At 48.9% G+C, this 18295-nt stretch overlaps 1 protein-coding gene across 4 annotated transcripts in view; it reads left to right on the forward strand.

The window, feature by feature from the left end:
• F8 (coagulation factor VIII) overlaps nt 1–18295 on the forward strand; it is a 90064-nt gene that overhangs the window by 42823 nt on the left and 28946 nt on the right. For all 4 annotated transcript variants that reach the window (XR_004647090.1, XM_034781379.1, XM_034781377.1 and 1 more), the window contains 8 exons: nt 2007–5376; nt 6644–6809; nt 10216–10428; nt 11620–11848; nt 12101–12283; nt 13262–13378; nt 15698–15769; nt 16908–16993. Coding sequence is in view for 3 of the 4 variants with exons in the window: in XM_034781379.1 (XP_034637270.1) it covers nt 2007–5376; nt 6644–6809; nt 10216–10428; nt 11620–11848; nt 12101–12283; nt 13262–13378; nt 15698–15769; nt 16908–16993 (4436 nt within the window). In the remaining variant the exon portion in view is untranslated. The remainder of the gene's footprint in view (nt 1–2006; nt 5377–6643; nt 6810–10215; nt 10429–11619; nt 11849–12100; nt 12284–13261; nt 13379–15697; nt 15770–16907; nt 16994–18295) is intronic.

The following is an 18295-nucleotide window of genomic DNA, read 5'->3' on the forward strand; positions in this document are numbered from 1 at the left end:
AATCTATTGTCTGCCGTTGCTCTGACGGAGGGGGAGGGGTCTGACGACATGTACCCAGAACCTCCCGCGACACTGTTTTGCATCATTCGGGCATTGGGATCTCAACCCAGAATTCCAATGGGCGGCGGAGACTGCGGGAACTGTGGGATAGCTACCCATAGTGTAATGCTCCGGAAGTCGACGCTAGCCTCGGTACTGTGGACGCGGTCCGCCGACTAGAGCACTTAATGTGGGGACACACAAAATCGGCTGTATACAACCGATTTCTATAAAACCGGCTTCTATTAATTCGACCTAATTTCGTAGTGTAGACATACCCTTAGTGAAGGATGGAAACACTGCTGGGGACAGTTCTGTGGAATGAGCCTAAATCCATCTGGCACCCCTTAGCATCTGGTGTATCTCAGCGCTGTAGTCCAGTTTCCTCCATGTACATTTCATCTGTCAGTGTGTCTGCTGAGCCGTTAAAACAAGTCACTGAACAGCTTGAATGTAGTAACTATAATCCCCATCATGGATCATGGCTGAGATTGCCAAAGCCACACTAAGGTGTGTGCGCCCAGGTTCCATTGGAATGAATGACAACCCAGTTTCCACATCCTGTAGGGAATTAGCTCAATCTCAGCCCACATATTTAACTCAGTCATTTAATCTCAGAGCTTACCCGGTGGCCTTTCTTCTTCCTTATCCCTAACCTGCCTGTCACACTCACTGGATCAGACACTCCCAGCGGCCCAGGGAGTCTAGTCACCAACTTTTATGGGAGTTGGGTCAGGCCTGTTATGATGCCAGTGTGCTGTGAAATCAATGCCAGCTTCCCTTGAGCTTTTTCCTATTTCTGATTTGAAACAGCCACATGGGCACTGGTCACTCAGAGTTGTGCTTGTGGCTTTAACCCTTGACCCTTTGCCCACCCTGGAGAGAATAAGAAAGTGGCATAATTGTATTTATGTAAGTGAATTTAGAACGGGTGAACGGCACCAGCCTATTTGGTGACCAGGACCAGCACAGCCCCCCAAAGCAAGAGAAGGCCCTGTCCTCTCTAGTGAAGGAGGGGGGAGGGAACCCAGAAATCAACAGTTCATGGGGAGAATTATTTAAATCTCTATTAGAATAATCTAAATGTAGATTATTGTTATTGTATCCGGTCTTGGCTGTTCAGAGTTGACCAGGAAGGAATGAGCTGGTCAGAGCAGGGGGGTGGGAAGAGGGGCTTTGTGATAGAGGGGCTTTGATTTCTTTTAACTTGAGCAGGAGAGAAATGGTGACTGGGACTCAGGAGATCAGCATATGCAGAAGACATTCTGCACCATAGGTTCATAGATTCAAAGGCCCTCCTGCAGAACATAGGCCAGAGAACTGCCCCATAATATTCCTGTTTGAAATAGAGCAGATCTTTTAGAAAAACTGCCGGTCTTGATTTAAAAATTGCCAGTGATGGAGAATCCACTGCCACCCATGGACAACCAACCAAGTATTGGCTCTTCTGAGATTTGTGAACTCAGATGACTGGATTCAAAGTCCAGAATGCTGACCATTATACCATAGAACCAGTATAGTGTATCTGACAGCACCAACCAAACCTTTGATGGGTTGATTCTGGAATCCCACTGGCACCTACATGTAAAGTTTCAGCCATTGTATTAACCACTTCATAGCTACTCTCCACTGAACCCATTGTGGGGACATACCAGGTAAAGGTGATGGTACCAGGGATGCAGTCAATTCATTAGGTTTGTTAGGGAGCATTAAAGCAGTTAAAAATCCTTGCCGGGGTTAATTCTAAACACTGCCAGAAATGTTGCAGCACACGGAGACATGCATGACAGGTGAACCCAGTGTGTGATAGATTTCAGTGGGAATGGAAACAAGAATGTCATTGGCTTATGTCAGAAACATTCTTAAAATACAGAGCTTGCTAATGAGGGAGCACCAGCTGGGTGATAACTCTTGAGATTTCCTGGTATGTTGGACTAACACTGTTCTTTTGTCCTTTCCTGGGATAGGCATATGGATGCTGACATGCCTGAATCCTGACTTCAGAGACAGAGGAATGTGGGCAAAGTTCACAGTCTCCAGGTGCAACACTGATCCAGAACTGTATTCCTATGGGGAAGATTATGATTTGATACCGGATTACTTGACAAATGAGGGCAATGTCCTTCAACCTAGGGGCTTCCCCAAGAATAAGAGATGGCGCAGGCTATGTCTGAAAAAGCATCGTAATGTCACTTCTTCCAAAAAGGAAACAGAGACTCTCAACCTCCAGCTAACACCCTGCTTGAGAAAACCCAGCCAGCCCCTCAAATTCAATAACAGACTTCAAAACAGCAGGAAGAATTCCATGGACCCCTCTTCCAACAGTACATCAGTGCTGTCCGATCTACATGGCCTTTCCCTATCTTCTCAAACAGAGACTAGCTTTGAGCCAATATCTTATGATTCCTTCTCAGAAGAGGCAGGATTGTCAGAAATGATCAGCCCTGACCAAGGATTTGGACACCTTTCTCCTGAAGTAAACTCAACAGGCTTAAGTGAAGTGGTCCATCATAACACAAGTTTAGCAAGAGCTGCAGCATCTGGCTCATATCCAGAAGGAGATACTCTCTTCCTTGGAAAGCGTAGACCAATTCAAGCTGTAGAGATGGCTAAAGAGAATTTAGAGCTGCACAAGTCAGTAGACGATGTGATGTTCCAACTAACTGCTCCATTGGCCAACTTAGAAACATTTCTTAAAGGGAATGTTACTTTGGCACAATTAAAAGAGTCAGCACATGTGATGGGCCATCAGGAACCTTCCTTTAATGCTGACAAAACTGGTCTTCAAGGGAATGATAGTTCACTGCAACTGAATGACTCAAAACATGATTCTAGGTTTCAAGAAAGGATTCCATTACATGATGAAGAAATGCCTCTAGAATTGAATATTACATCTTTAAAGCCACACATAGCATGGAATGATACAATAGCTACAGAAATGACTTCATCAACTAATGATAACACTTTCCTTAAAGGGAATAGTACTTCAGCATCATTAGACAAGTCAGCAGATAACACAAGTATACATGTCATCACCTTTGTGAACAGTGGGAAAGCATTTCTTAAAAGCAATCGTGCACCAATACAACTAGACACTAGGTTAGAAAATGACACCAGGATTCAAGAAGACACTTCACTGGGTTTTGATGAAACTTCTCAAGAAGGAAAGTTAAATAGCCCAGCATATGGTACCATGCTTCAGGAGAACACATCGGCTACAAATGGAGAAGTATTCTTTGAAAAGACGGTAGAGAAGTCTTCAAATGATACAGGAATTCAAAGGACCCCTGCACCACATCAGAAAGATCTTCTCCTTGGTAGGACTAACATTGCACTCTTAGATACCTATGATACAGCAGATCTGAGGCTTGCAGAAAACCGTCCATTGGACCATGAGACAGGACAGGATAAATCTGGTGATGGTCTGGATCTTTCAAGTGTAGAACACTCCTTGTCTGCAGAAAGTAGCATCAGGCTAGCCCCAGATAAACTTACCAATGGTACAAGCCTTCTAAAAAAAACATTTCTGGGCCGCAATGACATTTTTGCCACCAGCTATGTTACTACACAAAAAAGCAATCAATTAATACTGGGGACAAAGTTTCAAGAAGCTACAGAAAGTGAGGAAATGTTTGAAATGGAGAACGTTGACTTACTCAAATTAAATGTTATGGCTAATGAGAGGCAGTTCGAAAAGGCCCCTTTACAAAGCAGCAAAGACACATTTCTGAAACACAAGGTTACTGCGCTAAGTTTAGACGGGCCAACAAATGAAGACAACAGCTTATTGGATAACGAGGAAGTTTATCTCAACAGGAAAGTACCTCCAGCAGAGCTAGTGGACTTGATAAATGGTACAGGTCTCCTGGAGGCCAGTTCATCAGACAAAGAAGGAACACTCCATAAAGGTAAGAGAATGGAGCTGGACTTGGACAGCCGGACCCCTGGGAAGCTAGTGCAAAGGACAGCTGACAAGCCCTGTGATCAAAACTCTCAAGGATGCAGCACTTATGTAAAAAAGAGGTCCCTGGAATCACATGGAACTTCACTGGAAGAAACAGAGGTGCAGCAAGGACTGGAGGATAAAGCCAGAGCATTGAAGGGAAGGCATAACTCTGGCAAACATACAGGAGGAATCGGAGCTGTGCTCAGAGGCACTATCAAGATAAGTTACAATGACAGAGCAAACCCCCTTGCTGCTAGGCCACTCTTGGTAGACACAACAGCAAGAAATCATGAAGCAACTGGCACTGATAAGCCCACAGGATATATCAGGGGTGTGTCAGCTACTCTTCCATACCATGCCAGCAGTCATGAGCTACCAGCAGTAGAGGGACACTATGACAACCAAGGTGAAAGTGATACAACTCAGAGAGGAGGTAACTCCTTTCTGATGGTGGAAGAGTCAGAGGAGGAGAAAACTAGTGCTACCTCTGCCTATTCAAGTGAGAAAACTACCAGAAAGGAACAGGAGGTAGGAACTGAGGCAGCCACAAAGCCCACTGCATCCACAGAAGAGCAAATAACGAGTATGGTCCCCATCTCAACACAGGTTGTGGGGCAAGTGAGTGGAATTGAGTCACCTGCAGTAACTGCAATGCAGCGTAAAAGGGGTGTTGATTGGGAGGCACGTTTGAGCTTGCAGCCCAAGGGAAACGTGACAGATGGGGAAGTGAGCACCTTGAACCAGCTGGAGCTGAAGGAAACATGGATCTTTGGTAAACTGCAGCAGGAGCTCAAATCTAGTGCCGTTAAGGACCAAGTATTAGGAACTGAATCTAAGGATTTTCCAGCAAGCAAAGAGGCCTCAGAGATCCTGACAAAACGGGCCTCCAAAGGAAACTATCCACTTCCCCAAGATGGCATGGCTCTCAACCAGACCCTTAAAGGGGACCAATGGAAGCTGAAACACAGCCACCAAGAAAATCAAGTGTTTAAAAAGGAAGATGCCATTCCCCTCTCAGGTAGTAAAATACAGACACCAGAATGGAAGGAGGAGGTGCAGGGGGTAGATGGGACACCGAGCAGCAGGGAAAGCATCAGCAAAGCAAAGAGCAGGAGCTCCACTCCTGGATCTGAGGAATATTTTGACACCCCTAGAGAACCCAATGCCCTAAACAACATGGTCAAGTCCAACATCTCAATGCCCCAGAAGGAAAAATCAGACTATGATGACTACAGCAAATCCAAGGGAGATACTGACGAGTTTGACATCTATGGGGAGGAGGACCAAGATCTGCGCACCTTCACTGGGAGGGTCCAGCAGTATTTCATTGCAGCTGTTGAAGTTCTGTGGGAATATGAGAGCCAGAGACCCCAACATTTTCTAAAAGTGAAGTAAGTTTTACCAGACACATCCTTCCCCTTGCATGAGGCATCTTTCCCACCCTATTGATTGCTTTCCCTTCTACGGAGCAGCATGGATGAACAAAGCCAGAAAAGGCTTAGAGATCCATCCAGGGTACAGGCCCCACCACGAGACAGACACCGAGTTCCAGCCCAGCCTGTCCTATTCATGATGCTCTACCCCAATAGAGTCTTGTCTTCCTCTTGAGTCCTTGATCTTCCTTCCAAGTGTAGCAGCCTAGCTGGCAGCAGTCAGCTGAACTCTGCCCTGCTACCTGCTGCTCCACTTTGTTGAGGAATTCACGTCCTCCCTAGCTTGATCCCAAAGATTCTGGCTCTAATGTGTCTTCCCGGTAGTTTGCAGTATCAGTTTGCCGTACCAGGTGAGGGGCAGGAGTTGGAGCCGCAGACTTAGTTATTGGCTTCCTATAGACCTGGCAATGCTAAGGAGATGTAGGAGAGGAATGAGCATCACATTGGTCTATGATTAGTCCCCTACTTGACAGTTTGTCCACACTGCTGGGGGACGCCAAAGGGAGCATCCTCTGTTGAGTGCTGTGTGGCTGCTGAGTTGGCCACAGCCATGTCCAAAACATGACTCAGAGGAGGGGCCAGAGAATCACCTGCGAGATGAAGATAGGGGTACTCTCAGCTACCACCTCTGCTCTCAGTCTGAATGTTACCCCACTTGGATTGCTCTCCAGCATGGCTATGAGCACTAAACACTCAGAACCTAGAGAGGGTCCAAGACAGCGAAGGCTGGAGCTTCTGTAAGTACCTGACTGTACCTCAGCCCCTTGGCTTCTGAATGGATTCCAGTCAAAGAAGAGCTGCACCAGAGAGAATATCCCGACATGTAGAGCCCCGTGCTGATACAATTTGTATCTGCAAAACAGTCCGTGGATATAAAGCAGATAGCCACAGATTTGCAGGGCTCTACTGCCATGTCTTGGCAGCTACATAGATCACTGTCACAGTCAGCTCATGCTTTGCCTCTTGAATGCCAGTCAGAGCCCTGTGGTGGCTCCTGGCTTGGCTCTACATTCAGACTCTCTTCCTGAGCAGGTATGTAGTGAGATCACAATGCCAATGGAGGTGCGCATTTGGGGAGTTAGCCGAGGGACTAGAGCTGTGATGGGAGTCAGGGTGGAGAGAGGCATTAGAGCCCAGGTTCCAATGTCCATGCCTCAAGCCTTCCACTCAGCAAGCCTGGCTGGTGCCTTCCCACAGAGGGTGTGGTCCTTTCTTGTTCTTGTAGGGGCCCAAGTAGGGGCTGGAGGAAGCCCTTCCAGCCATACAAGAAAGTGGTGTTCCGAGGGTACCTGGACAACTCTTTCACCCAGCCGCTGGCACGTGGGGAGCTGGACGAGCACTTGGGAATTCTGGGGCCATACATCAGGGCGGAAGTTGATGATGTCATAATGGTGAGTCAGACTAAAAAGGAAAATCCCCATTTCCTTAAAAGGAGTTAGGACGTTCCCAGTGCAAAGCTGCCCCTCTTTAGTTCTAGGTGGGTCTTCCTGCTGTTGCCGGCCCAGATGGGCCCGAGGAGGCAAACAGCAGGTTCGTTGCCCGGTGTGCTTCGCACTAATAGACACACCAGGTGTGGAGAAGCAAAACTAACTTTATTCAAGAGCTCTGAATAGGCACTAGGAGACCAACACATCTTAAATCAAGCGCAGCACATATTAGCACGTTTCATTTTATATTTTAAGCAGTTTCTGTGTAAGCCTTTGTTTGTTACTCCCTCTTACCCCTCCCACCCCTTCCTTTTCTAGCAGTTACAGCAGACACACATTGTGGCTTATTAGAACAGTTTTCATTTGTATTCTTATCTATGGCCTTGTAGATTCATGCGCACGCAGTCTTACGCAGTCTTTCCCTCCCCCTTTTCCCCTGCATTATTACTACAAGTTTTGCTAGTGTGAACAAAACTACAGCTGTCTGCTAGAAAAGCTGACTCTTACATTTCTGCTTCAGCATGTAAGCAGTTAGCATAGAAGTAGGTGAAAATTCTCAAGATGGAGTCACTGTGGCTCACTTAGACCCAGAGCAAAGGAGTTTCATCGGCTCTTCTGGCCTTCCACTTCCCTGAGTTACCTGGTAGCTATGCCTAGTGACACCAACACTGCTACCTCTTGTGCCGGGACCCGTTAGCACCAAAGGCCTATCTTGCACCATAGGGTGGAGTTAGAAAACTGCCAATCAAGGGCCATGGCTGAGATCTGTCACATTCACTTTACTCTCCTGCAGTTCCTTGGGTGTGTTGGCTCTCATTGTGCTGACAATGCAAGGATATTCTGTGGGGCATTATTATTTATGCCAACACAGTCCCAGCTCCTCTAAGGTATTCAGGCACCTAACTCCCATTGATCAGCACCTAGATATCTGTGAGGAGCTGGGCTGTGGTACGCTGAGGCCCCTGCTAAGATCAGGGCCCCCTTGTGACGCTCTGACTGATAGCTAGAGATGGTCCCTGCTCTGAAGAGCTCACAATGCACATAGACAAAGGCTGGGAGGGGAAACTGAGGCACAGAGCAGTGAAGTGACTCAGCCAAGGTCATTTAGCAGATCCAGGTCACAGATGAGGGTCTCCTGATCACGAGAGCAGTCTCTGTAGAAACACCACATGGCACTTCAGGGAAAGAGCCTCTGAAAAGGCAGAAGGAGCAGGGAAGGGAAGAAAGCTAACTGGGATTCAGAATGGCTCCCATTGGAGACACACAAGTCCCCAAGTGCAATCAGGCTCTGATTCATCCTCCCTAAAGAGCAGGGGACCAAACTGAGGAACCGTGTATAAACTCAGGCCTTGCCTACATGGGCAAGTAGCATCAGTTTAATAGATTGCTAAACCTATCTATTTAGTGAGACTCCTGTGTGGACACTCTTATTTTGGTTTAAGAGGGGCCTATTTCAGTTTAGCATCAACTTGTCCCAACTGGACTCAAGCAAAACCCAAATAACAGCATCCACAAAAGCGTTTGAAACTGGATCACCTTCAGTTCACACCTTGCTCATGCAGACAAGGCCACTTTTCCCACACAGCTCCAGCTGAGCTGGGTGATACTGCGAGTTTGGCTGGGCAGTGTGCAAAGCTGGGACCCAGGCTGGGGTCCATTCTTGCTGACTGGCTGAAACTGAGTCCAAAGACACCCCCCAGTCCAGTGTGGATGAGACCTGTACTCATCATATGTATCAAGGAAGAGGGAAATTCTTAGCATATGTAATCCTTCTGCCAGGTGGAGCCAGCAGCAGCAAGGGCCAGGTTCAGTATCTAGGGGTTCCTTTTCACCAATACAACACAAAATCATCTCGAGCCCCCACCCAGTGACCTGGGACAATTACACAACACCCCCTGGGCGCCTCTAAGAGGAAATACTTCCCCTCTCACAAGTAGAGTCTGAGTGTAGCAAAAACTTTTAATAAAAGGAGGGAAGTAACTCAGCCTTAATTTGGGAAAACCCCACAACTAGGGTTCATAAACATAAACCATGAGCAAAAGACCCACCCCCAAGTAAGTTGGGCAGTGTCCTTTTCCCCTCAGGTTCTTAAGTCCAGCAACCAAAAAGTCCCTTTAACGTGCCCATCCCTTCTCTGCATCCCACTCACAATTGCTGTCTTTTGGCCAGTGCAGCCCCAGAGTTCAGAGGTTCATCCACAGAGTTCATCTCCCACCCTGGGTGGAATTGGGTATAAGGAGGCACCTTACACACTCCGCTGCTCAGGCACTTGCTCATCACCCGCCAGCCAATTGCCACACCTCTCTAAGGGGCTCTGCGCTGGTCCTCTCCACCAGCCACACAGCTGGCCACTCACCAAGATGTCTTCAGGGCCCACCACTTAACACAGCTCTCAGTGATTTCAGCTGTTAGTGCAGGAGCCTCACTGTTAGTGCACACTAGGCAGTCTCTTGCAATAGAGATACTGTTCCAAAGTAGGTCTAATACTTAGACCTAGGTATCAGTGATTTCAGCTCTGTAGCACATAATAAGACACTCAATTGAGTCTAAATTAGCTCATTTGTTATACCAGAGAGAGAGTCAAATGGTACTTATGACCCTCAAACAAGACCCACACCCTTTCTCAACTCATTGGGTTTTGGAACCCATGTCCCCTGCCTAGCGAGTGCCGTTCAGTTGAGGGTGAGTCCCTCCATCAGGGTATGCAAGTACAGTTCTCCAGCCCTCAGTTCATACAACAAGGATAACAATCCTTTATTACTCCTGCCCCAATAACAAGGAGACTGGGGATCCAACACCAGCCACAAGTCATCGTTTGGACAAGCAATCATAGAAGATTAGAGTTGGAAGAGACCTCAGGAGATCATCTAGTCCGTAATCACATCATGCTGAGCACCTAGGCAGGGTGGGTGTGTCCATGCAAATGAGATCAGCTCCTGAAGTGCTTTTCCACAGCTCACCACTAGATGGCAGAGGAGAGCTCATGCAGACTCTGCTTACACATACAATGGGGGCGGCACAACCCTGAACTGGGGAAGAAGAAAAGACCAGGTAGTATGGAGCCAGAGGCTGGAGCTGGGGGAAAAAGCAGTGGCAAGGACTGGCCTGTGTTTGACTGGCACTGTGGAGAAAACACACATCCTGCCCATAAAAACACATGTATCTTTCCCAGTGACTCCAGTAAGAGATGCACAAGCAGAACTGAGGCTAGGATCTGTCTCACTGAGCTTCACTAAAGAACAACAGCAGGAAGGGTATGGGGCATAGCCTGTGCCCCATCCAGGGAAGGAGTGTAGGCAGTGCCCTGGCTCCAAGATTCCCCCCATAAGGAATGTAACCCTTCTCTTTGCTTCTTCCTCCCACGGTGCAGGTTAGCTTCAAGAACCTAGCTTCCCGGCCTTACTCCTTCCATTCCAACCTCTTGCCCTACCAAGGAGGCCTGGGGGGAAACAACACATTCAGCCAGGAAGTGGTGCAGCCCGGTGAGCTACGCGAGTACTCCTGGAAGGTGCTGCCCCAGATGGCACCCACTGTCAATGAGTTTGACTGCAAGGCTTGGGCTTACTTCTCCAGCGTTAACCTGGTAGGTGGGAACCATGTATGAGAAACCTGTTGGTCTCTCTGCTAGCCATCTCTGTCCTCAGCTGTCTCTCAGCCAGAATCCCAGCTCCCCTGTTCCATGCAGACCCAAGGGGGTTAGTGCCTGGGACACTACTGCATAGGATATTTCTGTGACACATTGATGGGGGCTTTCATCGGGCCTTTTGTGAATGGGTCTGAGAGTGTGTAGAAATAGAAACGTAGGGCTGGAAGGGACCTCGATAGGTCATCAAGTCCAGCCCCTGCAGGACCAAGGAACTCTAGACCAGGTGTTTTTCCAACCTGGTCTTAAAAACCTTCAGTGATGGGGATCCCACAACCTCCCATGGGGGCCTGTTCCAGAGCTTAATCACCCTGGGACTTAGAAAGCTTTTCCTACCACCTGGTCACATTTCACAGGCCAGATCCTCAGCCCCTCTCTGGCTGCTTGTGTGACCCAGAGGTACAAAACTTCCCCTGCCTTGGTGAGTCCTTAGGCAGTGCAGAGTCATGCAGGTGGGATGTCTGGGGCATCCTTATGACTGGCCCCGTGCAGGCTATGGATAGAGCAGCCGTCAGACTTAAAAATCTGGTCCTTCTCAGCCACAGACTGACTAATGCTCACAATATCCTGTACCATTGTCCAAAGTGTTTCAGGTGGGGCAACTGAGGCACAGCGGGACTAAGCGACTTGCCTGAGGTCAGGCACTGCATCAGCAGCGGAGCTGGGAAGGGAACCCAGCGAGTCAAAACTATAAATTAAATAAGAGCAATTCTAAGTGTGCGTTCTTCCCCCATGTCAGATTGGGATCAGAGAGGGAGGGGGCTTCTGCCCCCTGCTGAAACCCAGCATGCCTCTCCCACTCCCAGTGCCAGGCTCTGCACACGCCTTGCTCCTCTCCATTTCTTGGCTTTTCAGCTGTGAGTTGGGAGCGTTCATAGCCAAAGCCTCTTCATCTGTCTGTCTAGGCTGAGGCAGCACATGCTGCTGGAGTTGTGGTTGGCACTCACAGGGCGCTGCTGGAGTCTGACAGGCACAGAGAGAGCCATCCTGGGATGAAGCACACGCTTCCAGAGTCCTGCCTGACAGTGGTTAATGTTGTTCTGAGTAGCCACATTGTGGCATTGTGGATGAGCTGGAAGTTAGGTGTGGACTCTACATTCCCATTACTCTCTGGTTATTTTTCTCTCCTAGGAGAAGGATCTGCACTCTGGCCTGGTTGGGCCGCTGCTTATCTGCCGCCGTGGCATCTTGAGCCCTGCCTTCAGGAGGCAGCTGGCAGTGCAGGAGTTCTCTCTGCTCTTCACTATCTTCGATGAGACCAAAAGCTGGTATCTCGCCGAGAACATGGAAAGGAACTGCCCACCCCTCTGCCAGATCCAGCCGGACGATCCTGATTTTAGAAGGAGCAGCTACTTCCATGGTAAGAGCTCCGGCTCCTTTCCCCTCCCTATCCAGCCAGCCCACGTAGGAGGGAAACTCTGCAGGGGCTGCTGTTACAGCAGCAGTCTGACTAGCAGAGCTCCAGATCAAGGGCTCCAGAATCCCCTTCCTTGCCCATCCCCTGGATAACAGCAAGAGGGACCTCAGCCCACTCCAGTGTGGCTGCTGCTGTCTGCAGACTTTGAACCACTCCCCTGCCACAGAACGTCCCAAGTGTGCTCTTCTCCTCCAGCTATCAATGGTTACGTGATGGACGCACTGCCTGGGCTGGTGATGGCTCAGCACCAAAAGGTGCGATGGTACCTGCTGAATGTGGGCGGCACTGAGGACATCCACTCGGTCTATTTTCACGGGCAACAGTTTGCCATCAGGACGAACCACGAGTATCGAATGGGAGTCTACAACCTCTATCCTGGTAAGAGTTGACCCAGGTGCTGGGAGCTAACCTGTCTCCTGGAGAGGACTGACGCAAGAGAAGCAGGCATGCCAGCAGCCTAACTCCAAAGAGTGCCCACCTAGCTTAGTGCAGCTGATGCACTCTGATTAGGGTGGACATGGCACCAACCTGACATCAAGGGGTACCTAAATAGATGAGAGCCTCTCAGCCTAAGAAAAAGGCCCTGGAACCAACACTGCCTCAAAGATGTGGATCCAAATGGCCGATAGCTGGTGATGCCTTACTGGCTTTGAAGAGTCTTGTTCTGTTTGTCCTGCACTTCGCACAATGAGCTCCTTGTCTATGACTAGGGCTCCTAGGAATGAGTGGTGGAAGTGCCCTAAAAGTGGGGGGAGCCACAGACACCCAAACCATTTGCCCTATCCCAGTGCTGTACTACCCCCAGGCCCAGCCCCCGCACCGACCGTTCCCCCCCGAAGCCCCACCCTCACACCCTCCCTTGTCCGTGAGCCCCCGCCCTCACACTGCCCCCGCCCCTGCACTGCCTCTTCCCCCATGACCCCACACCCCACTCACTCCTCTCCACCCTGTAACCCCTGTCGCTCAGCTTTATGGCTGGTAAAAAGTGATGGGGCCTTGGCCCCCTGGCTCTCTGTTCTGGTGCCCCTGCTTCTAAGTGCAATGTAATACAAACAATTCATATTTTTGTTAATTATTATTAAGTATCAAATTGAAGTGCATTTATTGGGCCAAACTCATTCCTGTCTAACTGCACTGGCTTTGAAGTTACACCAGGGAACAATATGACCCAGTCAATGTGCTGTTAAGGCTCAGGAAGCAGCCTGACACCCATACTACCCTTGGGTAGTACTTTACTCTGTGAGTTGTCCAGTGCAATTGGCATCATGACAGCACAATCTGCCCACTGGCTGCTCTTTTAGCTGCTAGAAAGAAATAATCCTTCATTCTGCTGTCCCTCCCCTTCTTCTCACCCAGGTGTCTTTGGGACGGTGGAAATGCGCCCCTCCCAGCCGGGAATCTGGCGAGTGGAGTGTGAGGTTGGAGAGCACCAGCAGGCTGGAATGAGCGCCCTGTTCCTTGTGTATGACCCAAGTAAGTGACTCTTCTCCTTGTTCTACAGTCACCTTCGCTGACTCTTCATTCACCTCCTGAGAATTTCATGTTAGACAGCAGGAGGGAGCATTTTCACAGGTCCAGAAGTACACTAAGGCACTCTGGAGAACAGGGCTCAGGCTCCTCCTGTCACTTAGGTGCTTTTGAAAATTTTACCCTCATGGCCCTCAAACTTGGACACACCAGTTTTCACCCTCAGTCAGCTGTGGGTGAATGAGAGTTACAGCACTGAACAATCTAACCACCTGACCAAGCCTACAGAAGAGACAGCAGGATAGCTACCTGCTGTCATTCACACCTGCAGTGAATTACACCCCCATCCAATGGGGGCATGTGACTATGAGTGCAAAACTGGAGGCCAGCTTGAACCACTTTTAAAAATTTGCCCCCAGCAGCCTGATTTTCAAACCCTAAGAAGCTATGGGCCACGTACAAAAATGTGCATAGACATATCACCACCACTGCATGTGCCAATCCAGCTGGCTAACTGAATAGGGAAATACCCATTTGTGGATAGGTAAACTGAGGCACAAAGAGTGCCTTGCCGAGAGTCACAGAGGCTGGCCACAGGTTATCATGTTCAGTAACACTCTTTACCATGTAAAGTGGTGCAAAATCTGTTGGGAATTGCAGTAAAGTCTTTGCCAGCTCAAGAGTGTAAATCAGTTTCCACCTCATTTTAAATACTAGTTTCACAACAGGAGGAAAGGATTGATTAAAAGATAGGAGGTGTCAGCCAAAATGTTCATAGAAACTTGTGTTTAAAAGAAACTGCCTAGCAACAAACAGGCCTGGGAGCCAGACATCAGTACACAGAAGAGACATTTGTCAACACAGTTGTCACACCAGTGACCCTACAAGAGGACAGCTCTCTGAGCTACCATCCCAGATTGGCTAATAAACCAATAATAAAAGCTAATATCACCCACAAGGGTCAAAATCAGGAACAAGGGTCTGTAAGGGCAGATTTAAAAATTTGCAAAGAATTTTTTAAAATGCTAGAAAATCAATTCCTACCTTACTTACATGCCAGGACCTGAGTTCAGGCTTTTGGGGTCCCCTGTGATAGCTGTAGCAGTTAGGGTCACTAACACCTAAGGCTGGGTGGAGGTGTTCTCTCTGATCTTGAAAAAAGCAACAGAGGGTCCTGTGGCACCTTTAAGACTAACAGAAGTATTGGAGCATAAGCTTTCGTAATGAAGTGGGCATTCACCCACGAAAGCTTATGCTCCAATACTTCTGTTAGTCTTAAAGGTGCCACAGGACCCTCTGTTGCTTTTTACAGATTCAGACTAACATGGCTACCCCTCTGATCTCTGATCTTGCTGTATTTAGTATTGTCCCTATGGTGCTAGCAAAAAGCAAGGGTTCATGGTTCTATCTTCCCTTTAAAGCGAGTTTAAGATCTCTGACACTGTGTTTAAATTCAACCCCCGTCAAAACTTCCAGGAGAGACTTGTCATGTCACTGCATTGTGATGCTTCTTGATATCTGCACTGCACAGTGACTGTTAGCACTATTGATCTGCAGCATTGCATCGTCACATGGCGACACTGTAGCACAATGAAGTGGCATTGGCTCTGAGTATTGCCATCCTGGGATGCTTTCAATACCCTAGCTGCGCAGGGTGGTGGGTCACAGATAGCAGGACCTGGTCAGAACTGAGATGGGGGGAACTTGGCCATTTGAATTCTCCAGTGTTGGCACAAGCCGTTGTCTGTCTTGTTTCATATGGGTCTCCACCTCCTGAGTTTCAATTTGGAATCAAGGTTCCAGTGAATCAAGAAGTTAAGTGATGCTCAACTGAATCTGCCAAGTTGGCCTGGTTTCTAGTTGAAACTACTGGATATGATGTGATTTACTCTCCAAATCTTGAAGGGCCCACCTTCAAAGCCCAGCTGTGGCTGGAAACTTGGCCCAGGTTCACACGAAGCCCCACAGAACTTGGTGCACCTTTCAGCAAGCCTGGCCTGACCTCTAGGTTTGTAACAAGCCCCCACTTGTCTTGGGTTGTGTTCAGAAAGGCTGGCCCAGCACTAACTGAGTGCCCTTATGGCAGGTGATGTCACTTGAGTACAATGGCCACCAGCCCCAGGGGAGGCTCCAAGATATGAATCTAGCAAATATGTGGTTTGAAATACACACCACCATGCAAAGCAAGCAGTGCTGTATGGGCTCCTTGGCTGCTGTGCCGAGCCAGACTTAGGAACCTAACTCGGTGTCCAGGACTGAAGGCTCACCTAGGTCTTAGCTTCTAGCCCATAAATCTTCTTTTCTCTCTCTTCCCCTTTGTTGCAGAGTGCCAAAACCCTCTTGGCCTGGCTTCCGGGAACATTGCGGATGCTCAGATCACAGCATCGGGGCAGTACGGTGAGCGCTGGACTTTCTGGCCTTGTGACCAGGAAGAAGGTCAAGTTTTTTCATCAGGCTTAGCCAACCCATGCTAGCAAGGCCTGACCTACTCAATCAACTTTCCTAGTTGAGACAAAGCCTTTTTTATGGAGTGGTTCCTGCCTCCTGCTGGATACCATCCCGGCATTGAAGGAGTTGTGGTGGGAGCAGACAGGGGCTGGCAAAGGCCATACCATTGGCTCTGAGGGCCGAGCTCTAGAATGCCTTCTTCCCTGGCCCCTTTCAACTGGGTTTCAAACCCTTTCTTGATTCCTAGAGGCCTCAACATGCTGCATTGCATTGCCTTGGTGATTTTATCCCTTACCTTCTATGCCTGGGATGATTCCATTGCAACCACAGTTAGATGAGGCATCTGCAATGGACAGGTGCCTTCAAACATCCTTACTGTTTAGTTCACTACTTCGTCTCAGGTTCAGCTTTCCCTGCCTGCTGTGGCCAGTGAACACCTCTTCTGTCAGCTGAGAGCACCCTCCTCCAGCCCCCAGAGGAGTCTAGTGAGAATCCATTAGCCATTATTATAGCAGAAGTGTGGCCAAGATGCTTGTTTCCTCTACACAAGAAGATCATAGAATATCAGGGTTGGAAGGGACCTCATGAGGTCATCTAGTCCAACCCCCTGCTCAAAGCAGGACCAAGTCACAGACAGATTTTTGTTCTAGATCCCTAAATGGCCCCCTCAAGGATTGAACTCACAATCCTGGGTTTAGCAGGCCAGTGCTCAAACCACTGAGCTATCCCTTCTCCCTACAGCCCTTTACAGTCCAGACAACATGTGATGCACGGGGAGACCCAGTCCCTTGGCAGGATGGTGGCCACTGTTAAAGAGAGGGTAAATGTGGGAAGCAGGGCTCTGTCACACAAAGATGCCTGAGTGGAGGTTACCCAGACTCTGTGTTACTCTGTCTTTTTAATCTAAGCCCAGACTTCCCATCTGACATTGAACCAGGTCTGAACAGTGAGGGGCAGGCAGACAGTCCCACTGAGTGAGGTGCTCTGACTCTGCTGCTGGTGCTGTAGTCACCACGCCTGTCTTTCCAGGTCAGTGAGTGAACTCACCCAATGGCTTCCCCATCTCTCTTGTGTTCTTCTTCCACAGGTCAGTGGGCGCCTAGGCTGGCTCGGTTAGATTATTCGGGGTCTGTCAATGCTTGGAGCACTGACAGCGGCAACTCCTGGATTCAGGTAGGTTTCACTTATGGAGGAAGGAGACATTGTTCAGTGAAATTAATAATAGCCTCTGATGCCTGCAGGCACCAGTCATTTGCCCTGTGGATGGGCTACAGAAAGAGGCAGTGAGCAATTCAGTCTGGGAAAGCCCCTTAGTTTCCCCACCACCGCATCTACAGTGCCCTAAAGCTATTCAGGCCATTGCAAGACTGGGATGTTTCACCCCCGCTCTCCAAACTTCCTACACACACGCGCGCACCCTTCCAAAACCCCTATACACACACACGCATGTACGCACCCCGCCAACCCCCCTGCACACACACACACCCCTCCAAACCCCTTACATACACACACACGCACCCCTCCAAACCCTCTACACACACACACACACACACACACACACACACACACTTTTTCCTGCAGGTTTAAGTTATCCTTTTCCCCACTTGTCCCCTCCTGCCAGACTCTGCGCTCCCATCCTGACCTCAGTGTCTGGTGCCGCATGCTCTGCATCTTCTGGAGCTAACCTCAGTGTCTCCAGACGGATGTGCTGCTGGAGTTAGAAATAGCATGCGACTCCCAGTGCCGCAGAAAGGGTCCCCTCCGCCTGCCTATCCCCTTCCTGCACCTTGTGCCTAGCATCTCACCCGCAGGCTGGTGAAGTCACTAGTATCTGCCTCCCTCTGATGGAGAAAACAAGAATATTTCATGTTACACACAGAGAGAGAGAAAAATACCAGATTCCCTTTTGGTGAGAGGTTTCCTATTAACGAGCAGAACAGATGAGGTGCCCTCCATGTTTATTTTTAATGTGGATTTTCCTGCATTGATGTAACACGCATAACAGTGGTTAAGTGATGCACTGTACAGGGACGCCCAGAGGATTCAGGGGGCTTGGGGCAAAGCAATTTTGGGGGTCCCTTCCATAAAAAAAAGTTGCAATACTATAGTAACATGTATTTGGAAATGTAAAAAATAACCAGTGAAATACATTCAAAAATTAATGTTTAATAATTTGAAAATACATGAAATACATTATTTAAAAACATTAAATGCTTTAATGGTATGTATACATTTGCAATTACATAATGGGCTGTCGCTGGGTGATGGTGATGGTTGGCGCCAATGGGCTGTGGCTGCCTGGGGGTGGCACTACTGTTGCCCAGGGCAGGGTGGGGAGCTGGGCTCTGGGTCGGGGGGTGCCCGGCTCAGAGGGGCTGGGCTCGGAGCTAGGAGTCAGGGCTGTGGGGGGGGATGGGGTCAGGGGGGTGTCAGCTTCAGAGGGGCTGGGCTCGGAGCTAGGGGTCAGGGCTGTGG

Source organism: Trachemys scripta, chromosome 9 (assembly GCF_013100865.1).
Source record: "Trachemys scripta elegans isolate TJP31775 chromosome 9, CAS_Tse_1.0, whole genome shotgun sequence".
In the NCBI taxonomy this organism is placed as follows: Eukaryota; Metazoa; Chordata; order Testudines; family Emydidae; genus Trachemys; species Trachemys scripta.